At 40.5% G+C, this 23,591-nt stretch overlaps 1 protein-coding gene across 4 annotated transcripts in view; it reads left to right on the top strand.

The window, feature by feature from the left end:
• slu7 (SLU7 homolog, splicing factor) overlaps positions 1-23,591 on the top strand; it is a 72,137-nt gene that overhangs the window by 36,534 nt on the left and 12,012 nt on the right. For all 4 annotated transcript variants that reach the window (XM_085995402.1, XM_085995401.1, XM_085995404.1 and 1 more), the window contains 11 exons: positions 229-309; positions 1,706-1,870; positions 4,467-4,535; positions 9,304-9,348; positions 10,043-10,174; positions 11,858-11,955; positions 14,846-14,913; positions 15,011-15,150; positions 15,883-16,044; positions 18,280-18,384; positions 20,934-21,017. In XM_085995402.1, coding sequence (XP_085851528.1) covers positions 229-309; positions 1,706-1,870; positions 4,467-4,535; positions 9,304-9,348; positions 10,043-10,174; positions 11,858-11,955; positions 14,846-14,913; positions 15,011-15,150; positions 15,883-16,044; positions 18,280-18,384; positions 20,934-21,017 — 1,149 coding nt within the window. The remainder of the gene's footprint in view (positions 1-228; positions 310-1,705; positions 1,871-4,466; positions 4,536-9,303; positions 9,349-10,042; positions 10,175-11,857; positions 11,956-14,845; positions 14,914-15,010; positions 15,151-15,882; positions 16,045-18,279; positions 18,385-20,933; positions 21,018-23,591) is intronic.

Genomic DNA, 23,591 nt, shown 5'->3' on the forward strand with positions numbered 1-23,591 from the left:
AACAACAGAGCCGTCCTTGTCAGCAGGTTTGATGACTGTGTTGGGGTTGGACCTCTGAGAATGGATTAGCCCTATCTGTTAACTGTGGAGAATCATGTTCTATTTGGTTAAGCTTGTTTTGAACTGAATTCAATCTTTATGGTGCTATAAATGGGCATTTGAAATGTCAAGGTGGATAAATTCAAGAGACAAAAGCATATTAATGATAATGTGTGCTCTCTTACTCAGGGTCCTCTTGTCACCAAATACAGGAGAGGTGCATGCGAAAACTGTGGAGCATTAACACATGTGAAAAAGGATTGTATGGAAGTAAGTGACTGTCACTTTCAAAGAGTGATTTTTGGATGCACCTTTTGTATGAGTTATTTTTGAGGGCTCCTTGCCGGGACATCAGAATGAGAAATGATTTATTTCAGCATGTATCTAGAGAGGTGCACTGTTCCAGAAATAACCTGTTTAGTTTAGGTCTGTTGCCTTGAGCCATGAAAAACATGGTGGCAACTCTGAGTGACTTGGGGAATAAATCCACTTAGCTGCTTAACATTTTGTGACTTAGTGGGTATGGGGAAGTATATAAAGATAGTTTGAAAATATAATTTATAAAAGAGGGTTTATTTGCATAAAGCACCAGGTCAACTAATTTCATTTTACTATAAAAGATCTTCAACAAATTTATATTAAGATTTTAGTTTTGTTAAAATATTCCTGTAATTTATCAGATTTAAAAGGATATAAAATTCTAGGTGGAGTACTCCTGTGTTTTAAATAGTTGCATAATTTTTTGCAAGATATATCATTATAGAAATATTCATTACCATTTGAAACAACTTTGGAATTCTTGTCAGAAGAGAGACCTGCCATTTTGGATTCCCACCTCTCCAAACCCACCCTGGTGACACCACCAACTTGAGCTTCCAATTATGTCTTGAAGCAGTTCCATCCATTTTAATGGAGAGCTTCCAATTATGTCTTGAAGCAGTTCCATCCATTTTAATGGAGCTTGCGACTTTGGATTGGACTAGGTGCCAACCTGGAGCTAACCAACCCAAACAGAACACTCTACAAACTGGGTATGCTGCATACTTTGCTGCTAGCATATTTTATTATGGTAAGATGGTTTTAGATTAACTCTCAGGCTAATTGAAAGCTGTGACACTGATTAAAATGAATGGAGGTGCTCCAGGATGTAGTTGGCATCAGTGATGTCTCAAATGTGAAGTGAGGTATTACTATGGGGTGGGGGGGAAAGTGCAATGTAAGCTCAAGGTAAGTACTTTCCATAACTAGGTATAGAGTTTTTTTTAAGCTTCTGTTTGGTTTTTAACTTTCCTGCCCCGCCCCCCCAGCCCCACTTCAATGTGACTCTTTAACCACATACAACAGTGTTGGACCAAAACTGAACTTGCTGGCTTGGATGCCTCCCAATTGCATCTGGGTTAGTTCTAGATGTCATCTACAGAATTTTCTGTACACCCACACACTGGTCCTTGTAGAGTTTATGTGTGAGGTTCTGAAATGAAGGATTTTCATGTTGAGTGGAATTGGTAGGGAAAGAACCAAATTAAAATATAAATATTTCCTACCAATTTGGATGTTTTTATTGGAATAATGCAACAGAAAACTTTATATTGCATACTTGCCGATGCTTTCCTTACGCTACATTTGTACTATGTTCTCGCTGATGTTTCGTATGTTTTTTGAATAGAGACCTAGAAAGGTAGGAGCAAAGTTTACAGGTATCAACATCGCTCCAGATGAACACATGCAGCCAACGTTTTCATTTGACTATGATGGAAAGCGCGATCGTTGGAATGGTTATGATTCAGAGGAACACATGAGAATTGTGGAGGAATATTCAAAAGTTGACTTGGTATGTGATAGAATATGTTATTGTATCTCTAATTAGTCCAGTGGAAGAGTAACTGTGTAAAGAGGCATTGCAGTGGCTCAAAAGTGTTTTTGTGGTTTTTTTTACAATGGGTTAAGTAGAGAGCTACCAGTTGGTTTGTTGTAGTGAGTATTGGTGCAGACATTCATGTTACATCTGGTTGTGAGCAACTTTTTTTTTATCCATCCAGATCTCTTGCAGTATTTAACTTGTGTTGCCCCAACATTTTCTTCATTTAATTCTAAAATAGAGTTTTCAAAATGATCCTATGTGACATTTGAAAGTTTGCCTTTTCAACTCTGTCTGCTCTTTGGGTGTGACTGACTGACTAGAGGTTGTTGTGGAGCAACATCTGTAATTAAAAAAAATCTGGGGGTACTCTATCTCTTTTAAAGTCTGGGTTATTTTGGGAAGTACTGTACAATTTAAGGAAATTATGGATGGCTTTGGTTATTTTGAGAAGTACTGTTCAATTTAGGGAAATTATAGATGGTTTTGGTTATTTTGGGATGTACTATTCAATTTAAGGAAATTGTGCAAGCCCTGAAGCTTTAAACTATCATCCAATACTTAATATGGAAAGATAATGTTGAGGTTTTGACTGCAAATTATGAAGAATGGGAAGGGAATCAACAAAGCAACAAATTTCAAACGAACTAGCCCAGTGTAAAACAGCCATTGATGCACATGCATTTATCAGCATTCTAGCTGTAATTACTTTCCCTCCCTCTTTTGGTGATGGTTGGGGAAAGGTGGAGTCTTCCAGGTTACTACCCCATGATACATTGGCCTGGATTTTGTGGTAAAAATAACGGTGAGGCTATTGCCGTTCACCGTTATTAAGGAGCAAATTGGACAGCAACTTCTGGCTTCCACACATGCGCATTTAAACGCGGAAATCAGGAAGTTGCTGTCGGAGTTGCCCTGCTCCTCCAGAAGCTTCGCTCCATCAGTATCTCGCCCAGAGTTTCAGCATTCAAGCACATGAAGGGTGTGAAGTTGCAGTACTTACCCACTCAATGCCTACTAAACACGACAGAAAAGGTTAGGGCTTGTCCATTCAGGTGTAAGTGAATTTTGTAATGGTGTGATAAGTCTTAGTGCCAAACAGCCCCTCTGGCACTGAAAATTTACTTTTAAAAATGTGAAGTCTCATTCCTTCAGATTTTAATTATTGTTGGAGATTTAAAAATAATTAAAATAAAACTTTTTAAAAACGTTTTCTTTCTGTTTCTTTTATGTCTCTCAATCCTATCTTCCCTCTCTCTTTATTTTGCTTTCTGTACATAATTTGATATTGAATTAAATATTCTAACTTACACTTCCTGGCTTAGACTGCGTATCTCAGTCAGGATTCTGACTGGTTAAGGAGACATACTGTTGCTTGTCCTGTTCACATAGTTCCCAGATCCCCTGTAGAGGGCGCCGGGCTGTTTTGACACTCTAATAACCTCAAGTTGCAGTGCAAAAGCGCATAGAAAGTCTGTGGGTGAGTATAGTGAATGGCGCGCGCTGTTTGTTCACCGCTGAATACAAAATTTGGGCAATGAGTTCAGTTCAATTTCACCTTCAAGCCCTGGAAATGGAAGCACTGAAAAAAAAACAAAAGATCCTCTCTTTTGATTTGTTGAAGCGAGCTCCTCATAAGGCTGAAAAGTTATGTTTTATGTCCTGTAGATGGAGCCAAAAGCATGTCCTAGTACAGAACAAAACCGTGGCTTGCATCCATGTACTTAAACTGTTCTTATACTCTTGGGAACACCTGCAGGATTTATTGAGCAAAAAGTCATCTTATTTTTGTGACTTTGTATTTGTACACCATCCTTGTTATTTGGCTTTTTTAGAATTTAGCAATAACTTCAGCAATTTGATAAACATTTGAAATGTGTGATTTATGGTGCAGGAAGTCACACTGGCAAGATAGTCAAAATGGACAGATTGCCTTGTAAATGGGTGTGACTTCCCTGCTGGAGAGAGAACTTAATCCAGTTGAAACCTAATATCTCAAAGTGTCGCCAATTATCCCTGAGCTCAGTAAAAGTTTGGTAAGAATTTTAATAGCAGAGGTCGAATATTTCATTGTATTACTAGATGTTTTAATGTGAGCAGCACACCAAATTTTGGAAGAGGTCTTGTATTTAGAGTTGATATTTCATTTGGAATAAATGCCAGTAAATCTGTTTGACTAATGGGATTTAGTAAATTATGTAATCTATATTTTAAGGTAAATTTGTCAGCAGGGCACAGCACTATCATTCAATGAACCAAACAATAAAAGTGCTTATAGATCACACAAAAATGTAAAGGGTTGTGTATGATGAGTTTGATCTTGGGAACAGTCTTGTACGCATCAAAATGAAGTGCGAACATTTGCTCATCAAAAACTATTTGTATTTGTACAGTACAGGTACCTTTTAATGTAGAAAAACATCCCAAAGTGTTTTGCAGAGGTGTAATTTTTTTAAATACCCGCAAGTAAGTACCTAGAAAAGTCAACACCGAGTTATCTGCTAAACATATTAGACTCAAACTGAATTGCTCTGTGGCTACTGTTTAAATGATGTTGAATCTCTTTTAGGCCAAGAGAACTCTGAAAGCTCAGAAACTGCAGGAAGAGCTGGCATCTGGAAAGTTGGTGGACTATGTGGTGAGTACAATGACCAGGATGTTGCACCATATCTATAATGGTGTTTAACATTGTGGGAGTGTGCTAGCTTCAAGACTGGGCAGAAACTGTAGACATAGGTTTATGGAAAGAAATATAACATTTATGTATATAGCACATTAGGAAATTGAATACAGGTTGGACCCCGGTAATCCGGCACCCTCGGGACCAGGCCGGTGCCGGGCCATTGAAAATTCCGAACCACTGAAGGTGTCGAAAGTCACCACAAACACCGCCACCACCTGCTCTTCCTCTTCCTGCTGCTGCCCTCCCTGTGCCGCCGCCCACGGGGGGCTCGGGCTCCATCGCTCCGCCGAGCCGTCGGTGATGCTGCGCGGTCCAGGCGCTGATCCTGACCTGGCGGCGGTCCCGGGACCCGAGCCGGACCCATCCCAGGGAGGGAATGTGACAGCAGGACCTTCCTCGTGCTGGACCACTGAAGGTGCCGGATTACCGGGGTTCAACCTGTATTTTTCTGTTATACATTTAGCAACTGGCCCGGGTATTCCTCATTAATCCACTGGGTCATGTGCAGAGCAGGGCTCGTCAGTATTCTGACAAAAGATCGCATCTTCCAAATTTGAAAAGCATCTATTGTGAATCACAGCGCTTTGTAACTTCAAGATTGTATGGTAAAACTGACCAAAATTGTTTCATTTAGGATCCTAAAATATCATCTTGGAAGGCATATGTAACAGGAACATTTTGCGCTTTTAGCTGAGTTCTGCACCTGAAACAGACTTGAATAGCTTTCTCAAAATCTGTGTTTCAGTAGTTGACCCTGGAAAAGTTTGCGCTGCAGAAAATGCAAGAGGGCCTTGCAGCACCTCAGTATCCTGTCTCGGGCAACTAACGTGGCCCAGTGGGGACCCCTGGTTCAGATCCATCTGTTGACAGAGCCTTGCCTGACAAATGGAGGAGGAAAGTTGTGCACAGCTGCAGGCCTGAGAGGCTGCCAGTCTTGGAGCCTTTTGACCTCTACTGGAGAGCTGCAGTCAAGACAGCCCCAAATCCCAGCTGGATAAGTTTAAAAAATGGTAATGCCTGGTGCCCTCAGATCTTCCAGTTTGAGGGAGTGCCTGGTGCAAGCTCATCATAGTGTGTATTTGCATCCATAATTAGGGCCTGTGTCTATCACAGACTCTGGCTTTGCTCCGCTCCTTGGGGGAATCCTGGGACAGCATAGAGAATAGACCCAGCAAAATGAGTCTCCACCCCATTTTCCTGACCCTTGCACCTGAAGAATGGGCATTCTTGGATCTAACCAGTTAACATATTGCAATGCGACTTTTTTGAGGACCGTTCACCTTTTTAAATGAAAATGCAATCAAGGATATAGTGACCTCACCAGTGTCGTTTGTTTAAAAATATGCTAAAATCTCTGCAACTGGTGATGATAATGGACTTCAATTCAGAGCCCAGATTCCAGTGCTTCATTGTCCTGTTACCTCCTTGCCAGATGTGAATGCAACCTTTTTATAGCTGTCAATTTTTAGCTGTGCCAAATCATTTGGAAACTTCCATTATATAAACACTTATGAAAGGGGTTCCTATGAATACTTTTCGGTTTGAATTAAAAAATGTTTTGATATTGTTTTAATGTGAAGTAGAAATTCATTAAAAATAGACTGCAGACAGATTGAAGCAAGAGCATTACTTAAATAGAAAAAAAATGTTTTCGGGATTTAAAACTAATGCAATTTTTTTGGATTACGGATCTTAGCTGTGTGAATGTGATGATAAATGCAATCAGGAGAACAACTGTTATTTTTAATACCTTGCTGACTGCTGTCGACATTACTAGTATAAAATGGTTGGAAAATAACAAATTATTGTGACTAATTTTTCAGTGACAAATCTTTGCTTGTTTGAAGTAAATGGCAAGTGTAGTCCAATATGTTGTATTGTGCTGCTGGTGTCATGAGGTTGTTCAATAGTGACACGCGAGCTATAAAGAGTGGATAACAGATGATTGCTGACCGTGCATTATTTGTAGGTAAATCTGCAATTTCTACTGTGCTTTTTAAAATCTATCCTTGCTCCCACCCAGATAAGTGATTTTTGGGGGTAATTTCACTACATCTATTGCATTATGAAATAGTTTGAATGATCTACCACTTGCCCACCAAGCCAAACCACCTCCCAGTCCCCTCTAACTCTAGCCCTGAATCCCCATATCTTTAGTTTCGCCATCAGTTTTGGTCGCCTTATCTGAGGAAGGATGTTCTTGCCATGAAGGGAGTGCAGCGAAGATTCGCCAGACTGATACCTGGGATGGCAGGAATGACGTATGAGGAGTGATTGGGTCGATTGGGCTTATATTTGCTAGAGTTTAGAAGAATGAGAGGGGATCTCATTAAAACTTATAAAATTTTAACAGGACTAGACAGACCAGATGCAGGAAGGATGTTCCCGGTGGCGGGGGAGTCCAGAACCAGGGGTCACAGTCTAAGGATAAAGGGTAAGCCATTTAGGACTGAGATGAGGAGGAATTTCTTCACCCAGAGAGTGGTAAACCTGTGGAATTCTCTACCACACAAGGCAGTTGAGGCCAATTCATTAAATATTTTCAAGAAGGAGTTAGATATATTTCTTAAGGCTAATGGGATCAAGGGATATGGGGAGAAAGCAGGGACAGGGTACTGAATTTGGATGATCAGCCATGATCTCATTAAATGGCGGAACAGGCTCGAGGGGCCGAATGGCCTACTCCTGCTCCTATCTTTTATGTTTCTATGTTAGTCACTGTTGTAATGTAGGAAATGGGCAGCCAATTTGCGCACAGCAAGCTCCCACAAACAGCAATGTGAAAATGACCAGATAATCTGTTTTTAGTGATGTTGATTAAGGGATAAATATTGGCCAGGACACCAGGGATAACTTCAAAATAGTGGCATGGAATCTTTTGCATCCACCTGAAAGAGTAGACGGGGCCTTTGTTTAACGTCGCCTCAAAGTGCAACACTCCCTCAGAGTGTAAGCCTTGATTTTTGTGCTCAAGTGTCTAGAGTGGGACTTGAACCCAAAACCTGCTGACTCCGACGCGAGAGAGCCACCAACTGAGCAATGGCTGACATTGGGCATGATGTGGACAGATAGCAGAGCAGTATAGTCCAAGATGATCCCAATTCAATTTCTGCAAGTTTTCCGATACACTCAGGAACCTACTGGGGTCAGATTTGTGAGACATCTATACGTTACAGTTGTTTCCAGGTACAAAAGAAGTCAATAGGCAGGAAGCATAAAAGCAAAGATTCACTTCAAGGACATTTTAGAGTTAGTGCACCAGGGCAGGATTAAGCTCAAAATTAAGCTGATTGCTGAGCGTTTGTCCAGTGGAGAGTTCAATGGCTTAGTTATCAGCAATTGCCTGTTGGCTGCTAATTTAGAAATAACAGTGCCAACAAGCAGTTCGCTGCACCCTGCATCAGAACCTTAAACTACAACTATTCTGTTCAAAGCTCCTGTCCCCAGTGCTGTGAAATCAGATGGCTTTTCCTTTCTTGATCAAGGAAGTTACCATATACTTTTAGTTCTTGCTTAAAGTGATTATAAAGATCAAGAGAAATCGTGCTAGAATGTTTCTGATTGTGCCATACTTGCCTCAAAGCTTGAATTAATTATTCAGGTCAATAAAACAGTCTAACTTTCTTGGAAATGCATCCATTGACTCTATGGGAGAGGGAATTTTTGGCACCAAGGCCTGGGTAATCGGAGACTAATTTACTAGCAGTTGAATTCAATGTAGTACTCTGTGATTACCTCTCCAGGCTTTGAATACTATCTTGGCTTCATTCAAAAGTTTTATAACTGCAAGTAGAAACATTTCTTCCTTTGGTGACGATTAGGGTCTGGCCCATGTGACTTGTGTGACCTCTAGCAATTAAAAGAGCGTAAGTTGCGTGATGTGAGAATAAGGTTCAGCTATTTCCAAAATCTTCTAGATAGTTTCAGGATTCGGAACAAGTGAAAAGAGCAGTGGCTTATTTTTAAGTAATGTAGTCATTGGGCTTCGAAGGTGAGCCATATATAGACATTTGATCCTCTTCCTCTGGATTTGCCATATGGTTGTCTTATTGGGCTTCTGCAGGGTGTAAGTTTTTCTATCTCTATGTAGTACATATTCACATCTAGCTCAGAAATGTCATTACAAGTGTTTTGGGCACTTGTAATGCTTTTATTTGGTCAGGACTCAAGTCTTGTAATTTGAAGGCATACAGAAATTAGATTACTTCTTTTGTTATATTTTACCTAATGTACTTTAGAATTTTCTGAACTGTTGTTCATTTGGTTGGCTTTAACATAAATCCCAAAGAAAGCCTGAAATAGAAAACGAATCTAGCTAAAACTGTTCATTTTGTTTATGTAAAGATGCTGAAAATGCTTCACACTTTTAACTATTTCTATTAGACATATATTTCAAATAAAAACTTCTAAGTAACAAAGCTGATCTTTTGCAGTTTACTTGGTTTGTGCTCAGTAGGGGAAATATAATTGACACAAAGTGCCTGTGGGACCAACTGGAAAGCATTTTTCAGTTTAAAAAAAATTAAATGACTAAAGCAACATTTCAACATGAAACACAACTGAGTAGTCTTGTTATAGTCCCTCAGAATAAACATGAAATTTATTACTGTCAATGTCTGAAAGCTAAGACTACTGCACAGAGTGGATATAAATCTATAATTACTGTTCTACTTGTTGTGTAATTGTGCTGCTTAGTTGATCTATCTTTCTTTTATTACTGCAGAACTCTTCAAGACGTCAGTGGGGAGAAGAGGACCATAATTCAGCAGTATGTGTTTTAATTAAATGGAGCGCTTTTCTCATCACTGATAAATCTTTCCCGTTCCATTTAGAGGAAGTCTGTGAAGCGCTTCTGGTTGGAATTAATATTTGATGTAATTTCCCACCCCCATTTTCATCATTCAACTCTGTTCCACAGGTGCTAGCAGGCATTCTTTATTTCTCCTTAAAGGAGCCCAGACACTACGGAGGGCTATCCAACTATGATGGTGATCACAGTTATGCCCCAATGTAGCCTTCATCTGACAGACACCGAGGCACTGGATAACAGTCAGGAGGAGGAGCTGTGTTCTCCTTCTATCCAACCCAATTACAGCACACCAAATTCTGCCCCCAGCTGAGCTGGACCAGTGATTGAACTTGAGATCTTCTTGGTCTATGTCCCAGTATCACACATTTACTCACGGAACCATCAGGGCAGCATGTTACATATTATAACATTTATATAAAAAGAAAGATAAACAATTTTATATTTAATCGCTTCATTCTCTGTACATTATCTATAATACCAATGATTGGCTAAAGGGGGTGTTTTGCTCTTCACACGAGTTGTTAAAACACTCATGTAAATAAAGCTTTTGGCATAAATAATATATTGGGTAACTCTACTGAAATGGTAGGTACTTTGTTTTTCCAGTGTCGATATAGCGTATCATTGAGCGTTGTAATTGTCACTGTTTCAGGAGAAGGACAATAACAGTGAAGATGAGGACGAAGACAAGTACGCTGATGACATTGATATGCCTGGACAGAACTTTGACTCCAAGAGAAGAATTACAGTCAGAAATCTTCGCATTCGTGAGGACATTGCAAAAGTATGGATATAGCACTTGCGTTTAGGCTTAAGCACAATATTTTCTGACCTTTATCGAGCCCTTTCTGCTGTTCAGTAACATTTACTGTAGGTGACAGGGCTTCAGGTAATATTGCTGCAGCATGTTTATTCTTCCAGGATGCAGACTTAGAAATTTTCAGAACTTGAAAACGAGTTTGATGTCCTGTTTGCATGGTAGCTATTCATTTGATTATGCACCAGATTTGAAAGTGTATTATACCCTGCCACGTGTTTTATTTTTATTTTTCTGGCCCACTTTTTGTTTCCTTGTGCCACATAGCCAGTAGAGTGGGCTTGCAATGTGCCTCCTGGCTCCTGCAGAAGTGGTGTTTTTCAGCTTGCCGTTAAGATGTCATCACAAGCTGCCCAGGATGCACTGCGTTCCAGTAATATTCTAGAGTGTTGTGCAGTATTTAAAGCAAAAAATTCCCAAATCATTCAGTAGAATTGCCTTAAAGCCGTAGTTAGTTTCAAATGTAGATTATCCCTTCGAGAATTGCATTAGCATTCTGCACCAAAATAAAGCAGCAGCAAGATTACTAGTTCTGACGAAGGGTCATCGACCTGAAATGTTAACTCTGTTTCTCTCTCTGCAGATGCTGCCTGACCTGAGTATTTCCAGCATTTTCTATTTTTTTTAGCAAGATTACAAATGTTACTTTCTTCTGCAAGTAATACTGCTTAAGATTTTTTCATCAATTCTTTGCATTTCCTGTTATATATGGGGAAAAATGTATACATGTGTTACATGCCAAATTTTGCATTTTGTAAACTAGGAAGACAGCTCTGTGGTGACTCGGTGGGGTGGGGTTCTGTGGTGACTCAGTGGGGTGGGGTTCTGCAGATGCTGGCAGTTTTCTGGTACCCTCCGTCAAGTGGTTATTCTTTAAGAATGAACCTGTATAGGAGTGGTTTGAAGCTATTTGACTGAGTGTCACAACAGAGTCTGATCCTCCACACCCATAATTATAGCAGGACATCAGAATAGTGCCTTTTTTTCTTTCTTCACTTTGCTTTCCCTCTCCAAAATGCAGAGACACCAAGTCCAATTGTGCCCCTACTGCCACCCTAGACAAGATCAGCTATCTCAACACAATTCCGGGCCAACTGAACTCGAGACCATCCTTGGTCTATCTAGCTCAGTATCACACAACAAAATGTAATCATCAAGTGAAGAATCTGGACAGCTCAAGAAAATTGTGTTTAGTGGATGGTGATGGTGAGCTGTGTAGTTGTGTCAGCAAGCTTCCTAAATTTCTATTTTCCAGTTCATACTCTTTTTTTTAAAAAAAAGGAATGCCTTTGCATTCTTTAAGATTATCAAAAACACCAGTCTAATTAACATACCCATTGCTTTCAGTTGCACTGGAACCAAGCCATAAAGGAATACAGTGTACCAATATATGTTTTTATAAGGTCTATATTAGACCATCATTGCTATTCAAAAAATCCATTCAGCCACTGTGAGGAGTAATTGGTTCAACAAAAAAAAATAACAGGGACCCTCAGAAATTAAATCTGAGCGTTGGAGATTGTGATTTTGTATGCTGTTCACTTCAGTTGTGCAGATGATATTTTAAATACAAAAAAAATTAATTTAATTAAAGCAGTCTTATGTTTGTGCTTCTCATTATGTAAAATGTTTTTTTTTCCTGTTTCTTAGTACCTCAGGAACTTGGATCCAAATTCAGCATACTATGATCCGAAAACAAGAGCCATGAGGGAGAATCCCTATTCCAACACTGGCAGAAACCCAGATGAGTAGGTCATTGCAGATGTAAAGTCATTTGAATAATTGTCACAATTGCACAGATACGTATCTGGTTATAATTATCCATAAAAGGATTTTATCAGACACATGGTACATTTTTATCCACATACAGATTTTTTCCATTTCAATTTATTGTCTTATAATCTATTGTGTTTAAGTAACTACTTACAACAGAATTATGACTTTATTAGTCTCAAGTATGGATCTTCCTGAGCTGAATTTTAAAAAACCGATTGTTATAATGCTTCAGTGCAGATAGATAGAGGAAGCTCAAAATTACTTTAAACACAATTCTGAAATCTGACAGTTGTGATAAATTTTGTTGTAATTTAAAGTGCATGCTTATTCCATTTTCTATTTTCCAGTTCATACTCCTTTTTTTTTTAAAAAAAAGGAATGCCTTTGCATTCTTTAAGATTATCAAAAACACCAGTCTAATTAACATACCCATTGCTTTCAGTTGCACTGGAACCAAGCCATAAAGGAATACAGTGTACCAATAAACCCATCTCCTTTATTAAGATCTCTTACTAGATTCATCTTTAATGCATGTTCTAAATAGAATACATTATAAAGATTTGTGGGATATGCCCTACTCGTGATGTTGACTACAGCTCAGGTGGAACTGTGTTGCTTGTAAGTCCAAGGTAATTGAGAACCTTTGTGTCATTTCCACTTTATAATCCCTCAGTATTTGCAAAAATCAAATTGCAGGCTTACAGCATACCGAGACATCTAACACCAATGTGCACTATGTCAAATTATTCAGACCATAATGCTTTGTACACTAAAACACGTGAGCATTATTTGCCTGTTTGTTTTTTTTTCTGTACAACAGCAACTTGCAGTTATGTGTCTTTAACTTAGAAAAATGTTCCAAAGCGCTTTACAAAAACGTAATCAGACAAAAATTGTCACAGAGCCAAAGAGGGAGATATTAGGATGGGTGACTAAAAGCTTGGCCAAAGAAGTAGGTTTAAAGGAGAGTGTTCAGGAAGTAGAGAGAGGCGGAGAGGTTTAGGGAGGGATTCCAAGAGCTTGGGACCTAGATGGCTGAAAGCACGGTCGCCAGTGGTGGATGTAGGGAGTGGGAGATGCAGAGTTCTCGGAGGGTTGTAGGGCTAGAGGAGGTTACAGAGATGGGGAGGGGCGAGGCTGTGAAGGGATTTGAATACAGGGATGAGAATTTTAAATAGGAGACATTGGATGACGGAATCTAATGTAGGTCAATAAGCATGGGTGGTGGGTGAGCGCGGGTTAGGATACAGGAGGGGAGCGGGGTGGCGAAGTTTAGGGAGAGAATTCCAGAGATTCTGTAGTTGCGTTTTGGATGAGCTGGTGTTTGTGGAGGATGTGAGGTTAGCCAGGAGAGCACTGGAATAGTTGAGTCTGGATGTGACAAACGAGTTGGATGAGGGTCTCAACAGGAGATGGGTTCAGGCAGGGGCGGAGATGGGTTCAGGCAGGGGCGGAGGTGGGTAATGTTACGGAGGTGGAAATAGTCAGTCTTTGTGGTGGTGCGGATTAAGGTCAGAAGCTCAGGCCGAGGTCAAATAGGACACCGAGGTTCAGCCTGGAGCAGTGGCATGGGAGAGGGATGGAATTGGTAGCAAGGCTACAGAGTTTGTGGCGGGGTGGTAAAGACAGTGTCTTCCATCTTCCCACATTTTTAACTGGAGTAAACTGCGGCTCATCCTGGACTAGATGTTGAAGAAGTAGGCTGACACCACATGCAATAGAGGAGTTGATCGAGGTGGTGGAGAGGTAAAGCTGTGTATCAACAGCTTGCATGTGGAACTGAGCACGCTGTCTTCGGATGATGTTGTCGAGAGGCAGCATGTGAATGAAGATGATGAGGGGCCAAGGATAGATGCTTGTGGGTCTTTTTTTTGCATTCAAACATTGAAACTTGTTCTAACTTCCATGGGGTGCACCGTGATGTTGAGCATTAGTGCTCAGCATCTGAGAGTTGAATGTATGTTGATACATCTGCAATAAAAGTTTTGCATTTTGTGTTTTCATCATATCTCAAAAGTGTCACTTATTAGCTCAGATATATTCATGATGAAACAGCAGCAAATCACAACTGAGTAGCTGGGCAATCTAGTAACAACAACAACTTGTATTTATATAGCGCCTTTAACGTAGTACAACTTCTCAAGGCGCTTCACTGGAGCATTATCAAACAAAATTTGACACCGAGCCACATAAGGAGATATTGGGGCAGATGGTCAAAGAGTTAGGTTTTAAGGAGCGTCTTAAAGGAGGAAAGAAAGGCTTAGGGCCTTGGCAGCTGATGGCATGGCTGCCAATGGTGGAGTGGTTAAAATTGGGGATGCTCAAGAGGCCAGAATTGGAGGAGTGCAGATATCTTGGAGGGTTATCGGGCTGGAGGAGATTACAGAGATAGGGAGGGGCGAGACCATGGAGGGATTTTAAAACAAGGGTGAAATTCTTTTAAATTGAGCTATTGCTTAACCAGGAGGCAATGTAGTTCAGCGAGCACAGGGCTGATGGGTGAACGGGACTTGGTGCGAGTTAGGACACAGGCAGCAGTGTTTTGGATGACTTCAAGTTTACGGAGGTTAGAACGTGGGAAGCCAGCCAGGAAAACCTGGAATAGTCAAGTCTAGAAGTAACAAAGGCATGGATGAGAGTTTCAGCAGCAGATGAGCTGAGGCAGGGACGAAGTCGGATGATGCTACAGAGGTGGAACTAGGCGGTCTTGATGCTGGCGCGGATATGTAGTCAGAAGCTCATTTTGGGGTCAAAAATGACACCAAGGTTGCGATATAAATAGAAGTTCTCTCTTTTCCTACTCATGATATCATGTTGATGGGATATTATCCGTACTTATTCTCTTGCACCTTTTTATTCTAGAGTTGGCTACGCAGGAGATAACTTTGTACGTTACACAGGTGACACCATCAGAATGGCACAGACTCAGTGTAAGTCCTTTAACCCTTGAATTTGAAAGATTTCATAGCTTTATTTCTTTGTGTGGTTTTTGTAACTGCTGCACGAATATTTTTTTTCTCCTAATAGCATTTGCTTGGGAAGCCTATGAGAAGGGTTCAGAAGTTCACCTCCAAGCTGATCCTACGAAGCTTGAAGTCCTTCACCAGTCCTTTAAGGTTAAGAAAGAAGAGTTTGAGAAACAGCAGAAAGGAAGCATATTGGAAAAGGTACAATACAAAATAAATTCTCGATTGTATAGCATCACGGAAGTTATATCTTAAAAGGTAAAAACTAGGCTGAGCACCTTTTTGTTCAAATTTTATGGCAAAGGGGGAAACTATTACAGATTTTCATTGTAATTGTTCATTTGTTTGTCTTTTAGTTCGTGCAACATCAGTGGGCAGCGGGGGATGGTGGAGGCGGGGTTGGTGGTGGGTGGGTGTCACTGTTCCATCTAATGAACTAACCAGACAGATATACATATAGACCTTGAGGCGAATCAGCTCTCTATAATTTAAATTTATGCTCGTTTCTGCCCATCAGTTCAACCTTTAAACATCTATTTTAAACATTGCCAGGCCTGAATAGCATCACATCACATTGGGTTTTTACTTTGGCCATTGGCCACTCTGCCTCTGATTCCCTGCAGCATATTCTAATCAGATCTCAAACAGATTTGGTCTAAATTCACAACTGGAGGATTGGGGCAAAGAGTGATCCAACTTATGCCATTGGTCACCAATGTTGCAGTGAATTCTGGCCCAATGTTTTTCCTGAAGTGGGGGGAAAAAATTCAAGTTAGAACTTGTGTTTGACTTGTTTAGAATGTGACGTCTGTGGGAATAACCATATGATGATCTGATCAATTTTTTGAAGCTACTTTTGGAGCAGTGATCGGCTCTCCTATAGTAAACTTGAAATAGTTGCTACAATTTAATAAAATCACCCTCTCTTTACAGTATGGAGGCCAAGAGCACCTGAATGCTCCACCACGTGAGCTGCTGCTAGCCCAGACAGAGGATTATGTGGAATATTCAAGGCATGGCGCTGTCTTAAAGGGTCAAGAGAAAGCAGTTATACGGTCCAAGTATGAAGAGGATGTTCTGATTGGTAACCACATGGTAAGTGATTGAGTCTTGATTTAAGAACCCCACAGACTTTGATCTTTTAGAAATGTTTGGTAATGTGCACTGGTTAGAACTCATAGATTTCTTTAATCTTTAGAAAATTGGCGTGATTAGTTTAATGGAATTTGTATTTCACCAGCGATCCAGCAGCCCTCTGCTCTTCCCACATCCCATCATCCTATCTCACTGCCTCGCATACCTAGAACACCCTCGTAACACAACCAAACTACCCTTGCCCATGTCTCCTAGTTACCTGGAACATCTTCCTGTGGATTCTGGACTTGGTAAACTAATATAAAAATTAAGGCCACTTAGATTGTGGATTAGAAAGAAGAACTTGCATTTATATTGGACCTTTCATGACCTCCGGACGTCCCACAGCCAGTGAAGTTCGTTTGAAGTGTAGAGACTGTTTTAATATAGAGGAACCCGCCAGCCAATATGCACCCAGCAAGTTCCAGCAAACAGCAGTGAGATAAATGACCAGGTGGCCTGTTTTTAGGTGTTGGTTGAGGTATAAATTTTGGCCAGGACACCCAGAGAACTCCCCATCTCTTCTTTGAATACTGCCATGGAATCTTTCACATCCACCTGAGAGAGCAGATAGGGCCTCTGTTTAATGTTTCACCCGAAAGACTGGTGTACTGTCTTTGTTGGTCTGTCGGAATCAGTTGGATCATGCTTTGAGGCATTGATACCGAACTCTGACCTTTCAATTGGAATCCAGGCCTAGACCATGGTGAATGATCTCTCGTTCAGGTGCTGGTCATTAGACACTTCATAGTGAGGGGGAAAAACACCAGCAATAACTTCAGCAGGGACAACAAATCTGTTGTGGAAATAGGAGGAGAAAAAACTAACCTATAAAATCAGGCAAATAATTGAGAAGAAGAAGGAACGTTTTGAGGAAGGAAGAATAAACATAGTGCGTGCTTGTTAAGCAAATACTACAATCGTAACAACAGAAAATGCTGGAAAAACTCAGCAGGCCAGGCAACAATTCAATTCAATTCAATTCAAATCGCTTTATTGGCATGACAAGTTACATCTTATGTTGCCAAAACATCGGAAAACATTCATGTTTGTTCACAAAAATACAGATCTATCCATACAGTGTATAAACAGATATATCCCTGAGTATAAATATCCGTGGAGAGAAAATAGAGTCAACGTTTTGGGTGAAAACCCTTTGTCAAGACTAAAGAAGCACAGGAAATGAAATAGATTAAGAGGCCAGGCTGGGGGAGAACAAAAGAGAAGTGAAGAGACGTTAAGAGGTATTCAAAACGAGATGAGATGGTGATAGGACTAGTGGAGACAAAACACGGCTCTAGATTAGGTGTGAAATGCGCTGGCAGAATGGGAGACAGCTGCCATGTGGGAGAGAAAAAAAGGGGGGGAAAGGGCCAAAACAAAGGTGTGGAATAAAAAATATAAGTAAAAATGTAATAGGGGCCGAGGTAATGATCTGAAACTGTTGAACTCGATATTGAGTCGGGAAGGCTGTAAAGTGCCTAATCGGAAGATGAGGTGCTGTTCCTCGAGTTTACAGTGAGCTTCCGTGGAACAATGCAAGAGGCCGAGGACGGTGAGGTCCGAGTGGGAGTGGGGCGGTGAATTAAAATGACAGGCGACCGGAAGCTCGGGGTCACCCTTACGGACTGAATGGAGGTGTTCCGCAAAGCAGCTAGAGGGGGGAAAAAACAGTATATAAACTAAGAATAAAAGATTTTGGGAATGGAAGAACAAAATGTTACTGCATTTTAAGCAAGTTGTTTCCAGTACTGGGCAGTAGTCATATAACTATGTATATCTTTTAGTATCAGTAAAGTATGTATTACTTTCACTCCAAATCAGTTGTGCTCTTTTGCTTCATTAAATTTGCTGTATTACAACGATGAGGAAATCACTGTCAGGTTTAGCCCATTATGGGAAGGTGGTAAATATCCGAAACTGTACTCCCGAATGCAGTGTTATGGGAAATCTTCTAGGATAAGTTTGAATTTTATTTAAGGAATGGACAGTTAGTTGGGGGAAGGCTCATAATTATAATTTTTGAACCTTTCTTTAATAATATAGTGCCTTGTTACTTTCTTAAATGGTTTTAAACAGATCTCTAAATTTATAATTCTAATGCTATGTATTGCGTTTTCAAATCTTTCAGTTGTAATGGTATACTTGTTGAGCACTCATTTTCATGTCATGTTTTGCTCGTGTGTTATTTTACAGTCTGTTTGGGGCTCCTACTGGAAGGATGGGAGATGGGGGTACAAGTGCTGTCAGTCATTTATCAAAACTTCCTATTGTACCGGAGAAACGGGGAAGCAGATTGCTGTAAGTACTGCAATACTTCAGAACAACCCTTGTCTTATTAACCTTGTAAGCTTGCATAATTTTCAATGGTCAATATGCAATCTTGTGTATATTTTTAGTATTTTTTGATTAGAGTTCATATGCTATTTGCTCCACCTTAACCCTGTGCTAACTCTCTTCACATAAGGATTATGACTGAGCCTCTCTACCCCAGAGGGCTGTGGCGGCTCAGTCGTTGAGTATATTCAAGACAGAGATAGATAGATTTTTGAATATTAAGGGAATCAAGGGATATGGGGATACTGCAGGAAAGTGGAGATGAGGTAGAAGATCAGCCATGATCATATTGAATGGCGGAGCAGGCGCGAAGGGCCAAATGGCCTACTCCTGCTCCTATTTCTTATGTTCTTATTCAGATTTTAATCTTGGGCATAGTGCTTTTTTTGCTGTAATTGTATTGAACGGTTTCTAGATGGAGCACTATTCGGCTGTTTGCTGCATTTTGGAGGATAGGAAAACACTTTTAGCAGAAAAGCAGCTCTAGGGCCAAAGAAGCTATGCTCCTGCTGGCTGTAGTCTGAACCCCAAGCTGTCTCATCACCCCAAGAGAAGGAGGGAAAACAACGGCAATAGGCAGCATTGGGAAGCTGAAAAGGAAGAAGAGGGGAAAATCGAGGAAACTTAGAAGGTGCATAGAGTACAAAGTTGCTGCAGTACATTCTACAGATTGTACGTACTGCAGCCACAGTGCAACATTGGTGGAGAGGGTGAATATTGAATCCAGTGGCAGGGATACCAGTCAAACATATTACTCTGTCCTGGATGGTGTTGGGTGTCTGAGTGTTGTTGCGGCTTTACACATCCAGGTGAGTCCTGCTGTAGTCTGACATGGGCTGCTTCATTATTGAAGGAGTAGCGAATGGAGTTGAACATGATGATGTATTCAGTGAACAGCCCCACTCCTGACATTATGACAGAGGAATTTCACATAATTAAAACCAGTAGCTGAAGTAAACTGAAGAGGGTGGTCTGTTCATTCCCTGGGCACATGGGGAGATAGGGCTCAGTTACAAGATTAGTCTGAAGCACAGAAACCAAAAATATCAGAAACAGCAAAACTTTAATAACTTTGGCCCTAAATTCACAGTTGGTGGCATAACTAAGGAATATGCCGTCAACATCTGAACGAAATCCGCACTTAGCTCGTGTGAACCCCCTTTCGAGAAGTTGCTATCAAACGCCACAGAGTTGTGTGCAGCGTAGTGCCCCACGGATCCCAGGAGCGCACCGTTGTGTGTATGCAAACCTGGAATCACATGGGGCGGTGCTCCTTTCACTTCCTGATTCTTAGCCAATCAGGAAACGGAGGAAATTGTTGATTTGCCCACAACTCACTTTAAAAGGCTACAGAAATGAATAGTACTTGGTGCTAAATTCTTTATTTTTACTCTAAAGTCTTTGCTCCTTTTCAATGTTCATTGTAAGCTTTCTTCTTCATTTTACTTCTTTGTTTCACAAAATGCATGTTTAGAACACACAGTTACAGTATGTGTGGAACATGTTTTACTTCCTCTCTCTTTTCAGCCAATCCCCTTATGGTGTTTCTATCATTCTCACTCATTCTAAAGATCACCTGTCCTTGGCTGTAATTTTCTTTCTGCCACAACTTCTGTTACTGAATAGAAATAAGTATTTACTCAGATTATTTCTGCCATAAATGCACAGAAAGCTTTTGCCAGGAACGACTCGTTTCCCTAAGCGAGCACCCCTTCAACCACTGGTCGGGTAAAGCGGCCCAGTTCAGTCCCATCAGACTTCCAAAAGGGGGGAATTTTGACTCTCCTGGCCATGACTCGCCTCCTAAAACAATTGTCTGTTAATAAAACGTAGCGGTGATTGTAGTCCCATTCAATTTTCTCAAGCTATTTTCTACCCAATAATCAAGATTACCACTATTTCTAAAAGCAAAACACAGCTGGGATAATGGACACAATCCCTTTCATTATGAATAACCTAATCTGCTGGCAACAAATTTGCTTTTTTGTGTGACAGCAACAATATTTGGAACAGGTTTGTAATACAAGTTTCTCATTCCCTCTCCCCTTGCATTATGCAACAGGCTCCTGTGTCTGTTTGCACCAGACGTAAACATTTTCAGGGTAATTAATTCACAGTAGGTGGGCAACTAGCCCAACTTTTTGCCAGCACGTTGATTTGTATGAGGAGGTGAAACGTGCAGCGAAGCATATGTGCAGTTGGAACTGGACGGATCGCAAGTTCGGGAATTCGCGCATGCGCAAAATCCTGAACTTGCGGTCAATTTCAAAGGTGGTATGACAGCGTACTCAGAGTACGGGGACCATAGTCTTAAATTTAGAATTAAAATGTTGTTTCCAGTTCTATCAAAGGGCCTACGCATGAAACATTAACCTGTTTTTTTTCTCTTATCAGGTGCTCACTGACTGCTGTGTATTTTCAGCAGTGTCCATTTTTATTATAGATAAATTGTTGAATGGAATAAACAATGTGAGATTCCTGTTTACATGTTGCCCATTTTTTTCTCATTGTAGGTAGAGGATAATTCTCAATGTCTAATTGAGATTCCAGACTCTAACCAGGAGGCATACGAGAGCATACCCAAGACTTTAATGGAGGCAAGTAACATTTTTACACTTTGTGTACAAATATAATGGAAAACTATAACAGCATATGAAACTTTTTTTAATTAAATGATGACTTGAAACTGTCAGTGCTGAATTACTTAATTATTCCCCCTCATCTTTATACTGGTTACTGATGTTGATATGCTCAACAGCTTGTTCATGACTTCCATTGGTATTCTTGTTGAACTGATGGGGGTGTTGTAATGTTTGTGAAACTGGATGCTGAGGGGTGTCCACAGGTATTCTAGCTGTTGGTTAAGATCCTGTGAGACAATGTCTTGCATGGATGGGCTGCTGTACACATTGTGCCAACTGCAATTTTAATTAAAACACACTGGCACTCTACTTCTGATTGAAAAGAGTCAAAACTGCAATGTACATTCATGACCATTATGCTGGCTACAGTTATATTTTGACTGATGCAAAAAAGAAATCTGTGCGAGATCATCTTTCTTCAAGTTGGTGCACTCACATTTAAATATTGGAGATCGTGTACATCTCACGAGTACTGCTAGTGTACTATGTAAGGCTGGTGTAAGGAAAGTATCAGGCAACTCAAAAGTACAGTTTAATGCAAAATGGCACTTCAGGGCTATGGATATCTTAATGTACAGATAGAAACTGTATTGCAGTCTTTTGTTTTGTGCCATTTGGGTTTCTGTTTACACCAATAAAAAGAAAGACTTGCATTTATATAGTGCCCTTTACGACCTCAGGACGTCCCAAAGTGCTTTACAGCCAGCGAAGTACTTTCTGGAAGTGTAGTCACTGTTGCAATGTTGGAAATAGACTGACTTGTTCCACCAGATGTATTAAGTATGGCGTAGACATTAGCATTTGATACAACGTCATAAAGCTCTGCAAGTGGCCAACAAATCATTATAGAGCTCTGAAAATGCCACGTTGTTCTCAAAGGTGTGATTACCACCCGACAGGAAGAGAAATAAGTTCCACTTTTAGATTATTTTTGTAAAGGTCTGCTGCAATGGATTAGGAATTGAGTGCACAAGAGGAACTGAGCTGTCTAATGCTATTTGGACCAGCTCAGACTTGAAATACATGGATAATATGGCTCATTAGAATATTTTAACTAAATATAACTATGATTCCAGGGACAGCCTGCATGTAATAGAGTCTTGCTGCTATACTTGAAAGAGTTTTATCAGTTTGTGGTAGAACTCAGACCGTTAGGATGAGATCGAGTTCAATTAGGGTTGCAAAATTCTGGGAATTTTTAAGAGGAAACTTTCCATGGGAATTTTGGGAATTCATGGGAATTTTGAGTTTTTTTGCACACTGATGGTTTTTGTCTCTGACCCTTATATTATCTTGGTCATCAAAATAGACATACTGTTCCATACAAAAAAAAACAGGCTTTCAGAACTTTATTTAGGTTATAATTTTGAACTTTATTGAACCCCGACAAAAAAGACCCAGCTAAAATAAAATAAAAAGAGCGTCAGCTTATTTAGCCTGTAATTTGTCCTTATTTTATCCCTTTGAGTCTTCTACTCATGAATCTTCTGAGTCTTCTACTCATCATTGCTCCTCCTGATTCTCTGACTCTGGCTCTGACGTGTCCATTTCCTCCTCTGTGTCACTGTCTAGCTGTGTGGTGGACACTTCTGTATCTGGCTCAATACGTTGTAGGTTCGCCCGGATAGCCACCAGTTTCTCCACTTTCTTGTTAGTCAGCCTGTTGCGCACCTTTGTATGCGTATTCCCAAAAAGTGACCAGTTTCGTTCAGAGGCCGCTGATGAAGGTGGGATTTGGAGTATCACCGATGCAATGGGTGACAGGGCCTCAGATGCACAAAGTCCCTTCCACCAGGCATGTGCACTGATATGCTTGCATGATTCCCATATCCCGTCCCCATTCCAAAGACCTTGCTTGGTAGAGAACTTTGCCAGACTTCCCAGAACTTTGCCCATGTCCAGATTGAGGTGGCGTGAGAGGGTAGAAATCACACTGTAAGCGCTGTTGATCTGTTCTTCAGAAAGTATTGGTCTCCCAACATGCTTTGGGTCCAGCATGTATGCTGCAGCATGAATCGGCTTGACGCGCCTGTATGAATTGAACAATTACCTTCTCCTCTGCTTTGAGCAGCAGGAATGTGGGTAGGGCAATGCTGATTTGTTCTTTTAAATCAGCAAAAAGCCTGAGAACATCTGACAAGACAGCGTCATCTTCAATCTGAGCAATTGCAGATGCTACTGGTGAGAGTAGTTTAAGGCTGCTAACCACTCTCTCCCAAAACACATCATCCAGCAGTATTTTCTTGATGGTGGTTTCCATATCCCCAGACTGGGATATTGCCATTTCTTGCAGCGACTCCTTACCCTCCAGAAGGCTGTTGCACATTATGACAACTCCACCCCATCTAGTGTTCAAATCAAATCAAATCAAATCAAATCAACTTTTATTGTCATTGTTAGTGCACAAGTGCAGTACAACGAAATGTAGGCTTGCGGCTCCCGAGAGTGTACATTTAGATTAAGACATTTAAACATTCAACATACATTTGGCTTGTAATACATTAACATAAACATAACCATAATAAAGTG

The sequence above is a fragment of the Somniosus microcephalus genome, chromosome 8, assembly GCF_052327205.1.
Source record: "Somniosus microcephalus isolate GS21.2 chromosome 8, FLI_Smic_1.0, whole genome shotgun sequence".
Lineage (NCBI taxonomy): Eukaryota > Metazoa > Chordata > Chondrichthyes > Squaliformes > Somniosidae > Somniosus > Somniosus microcephalus.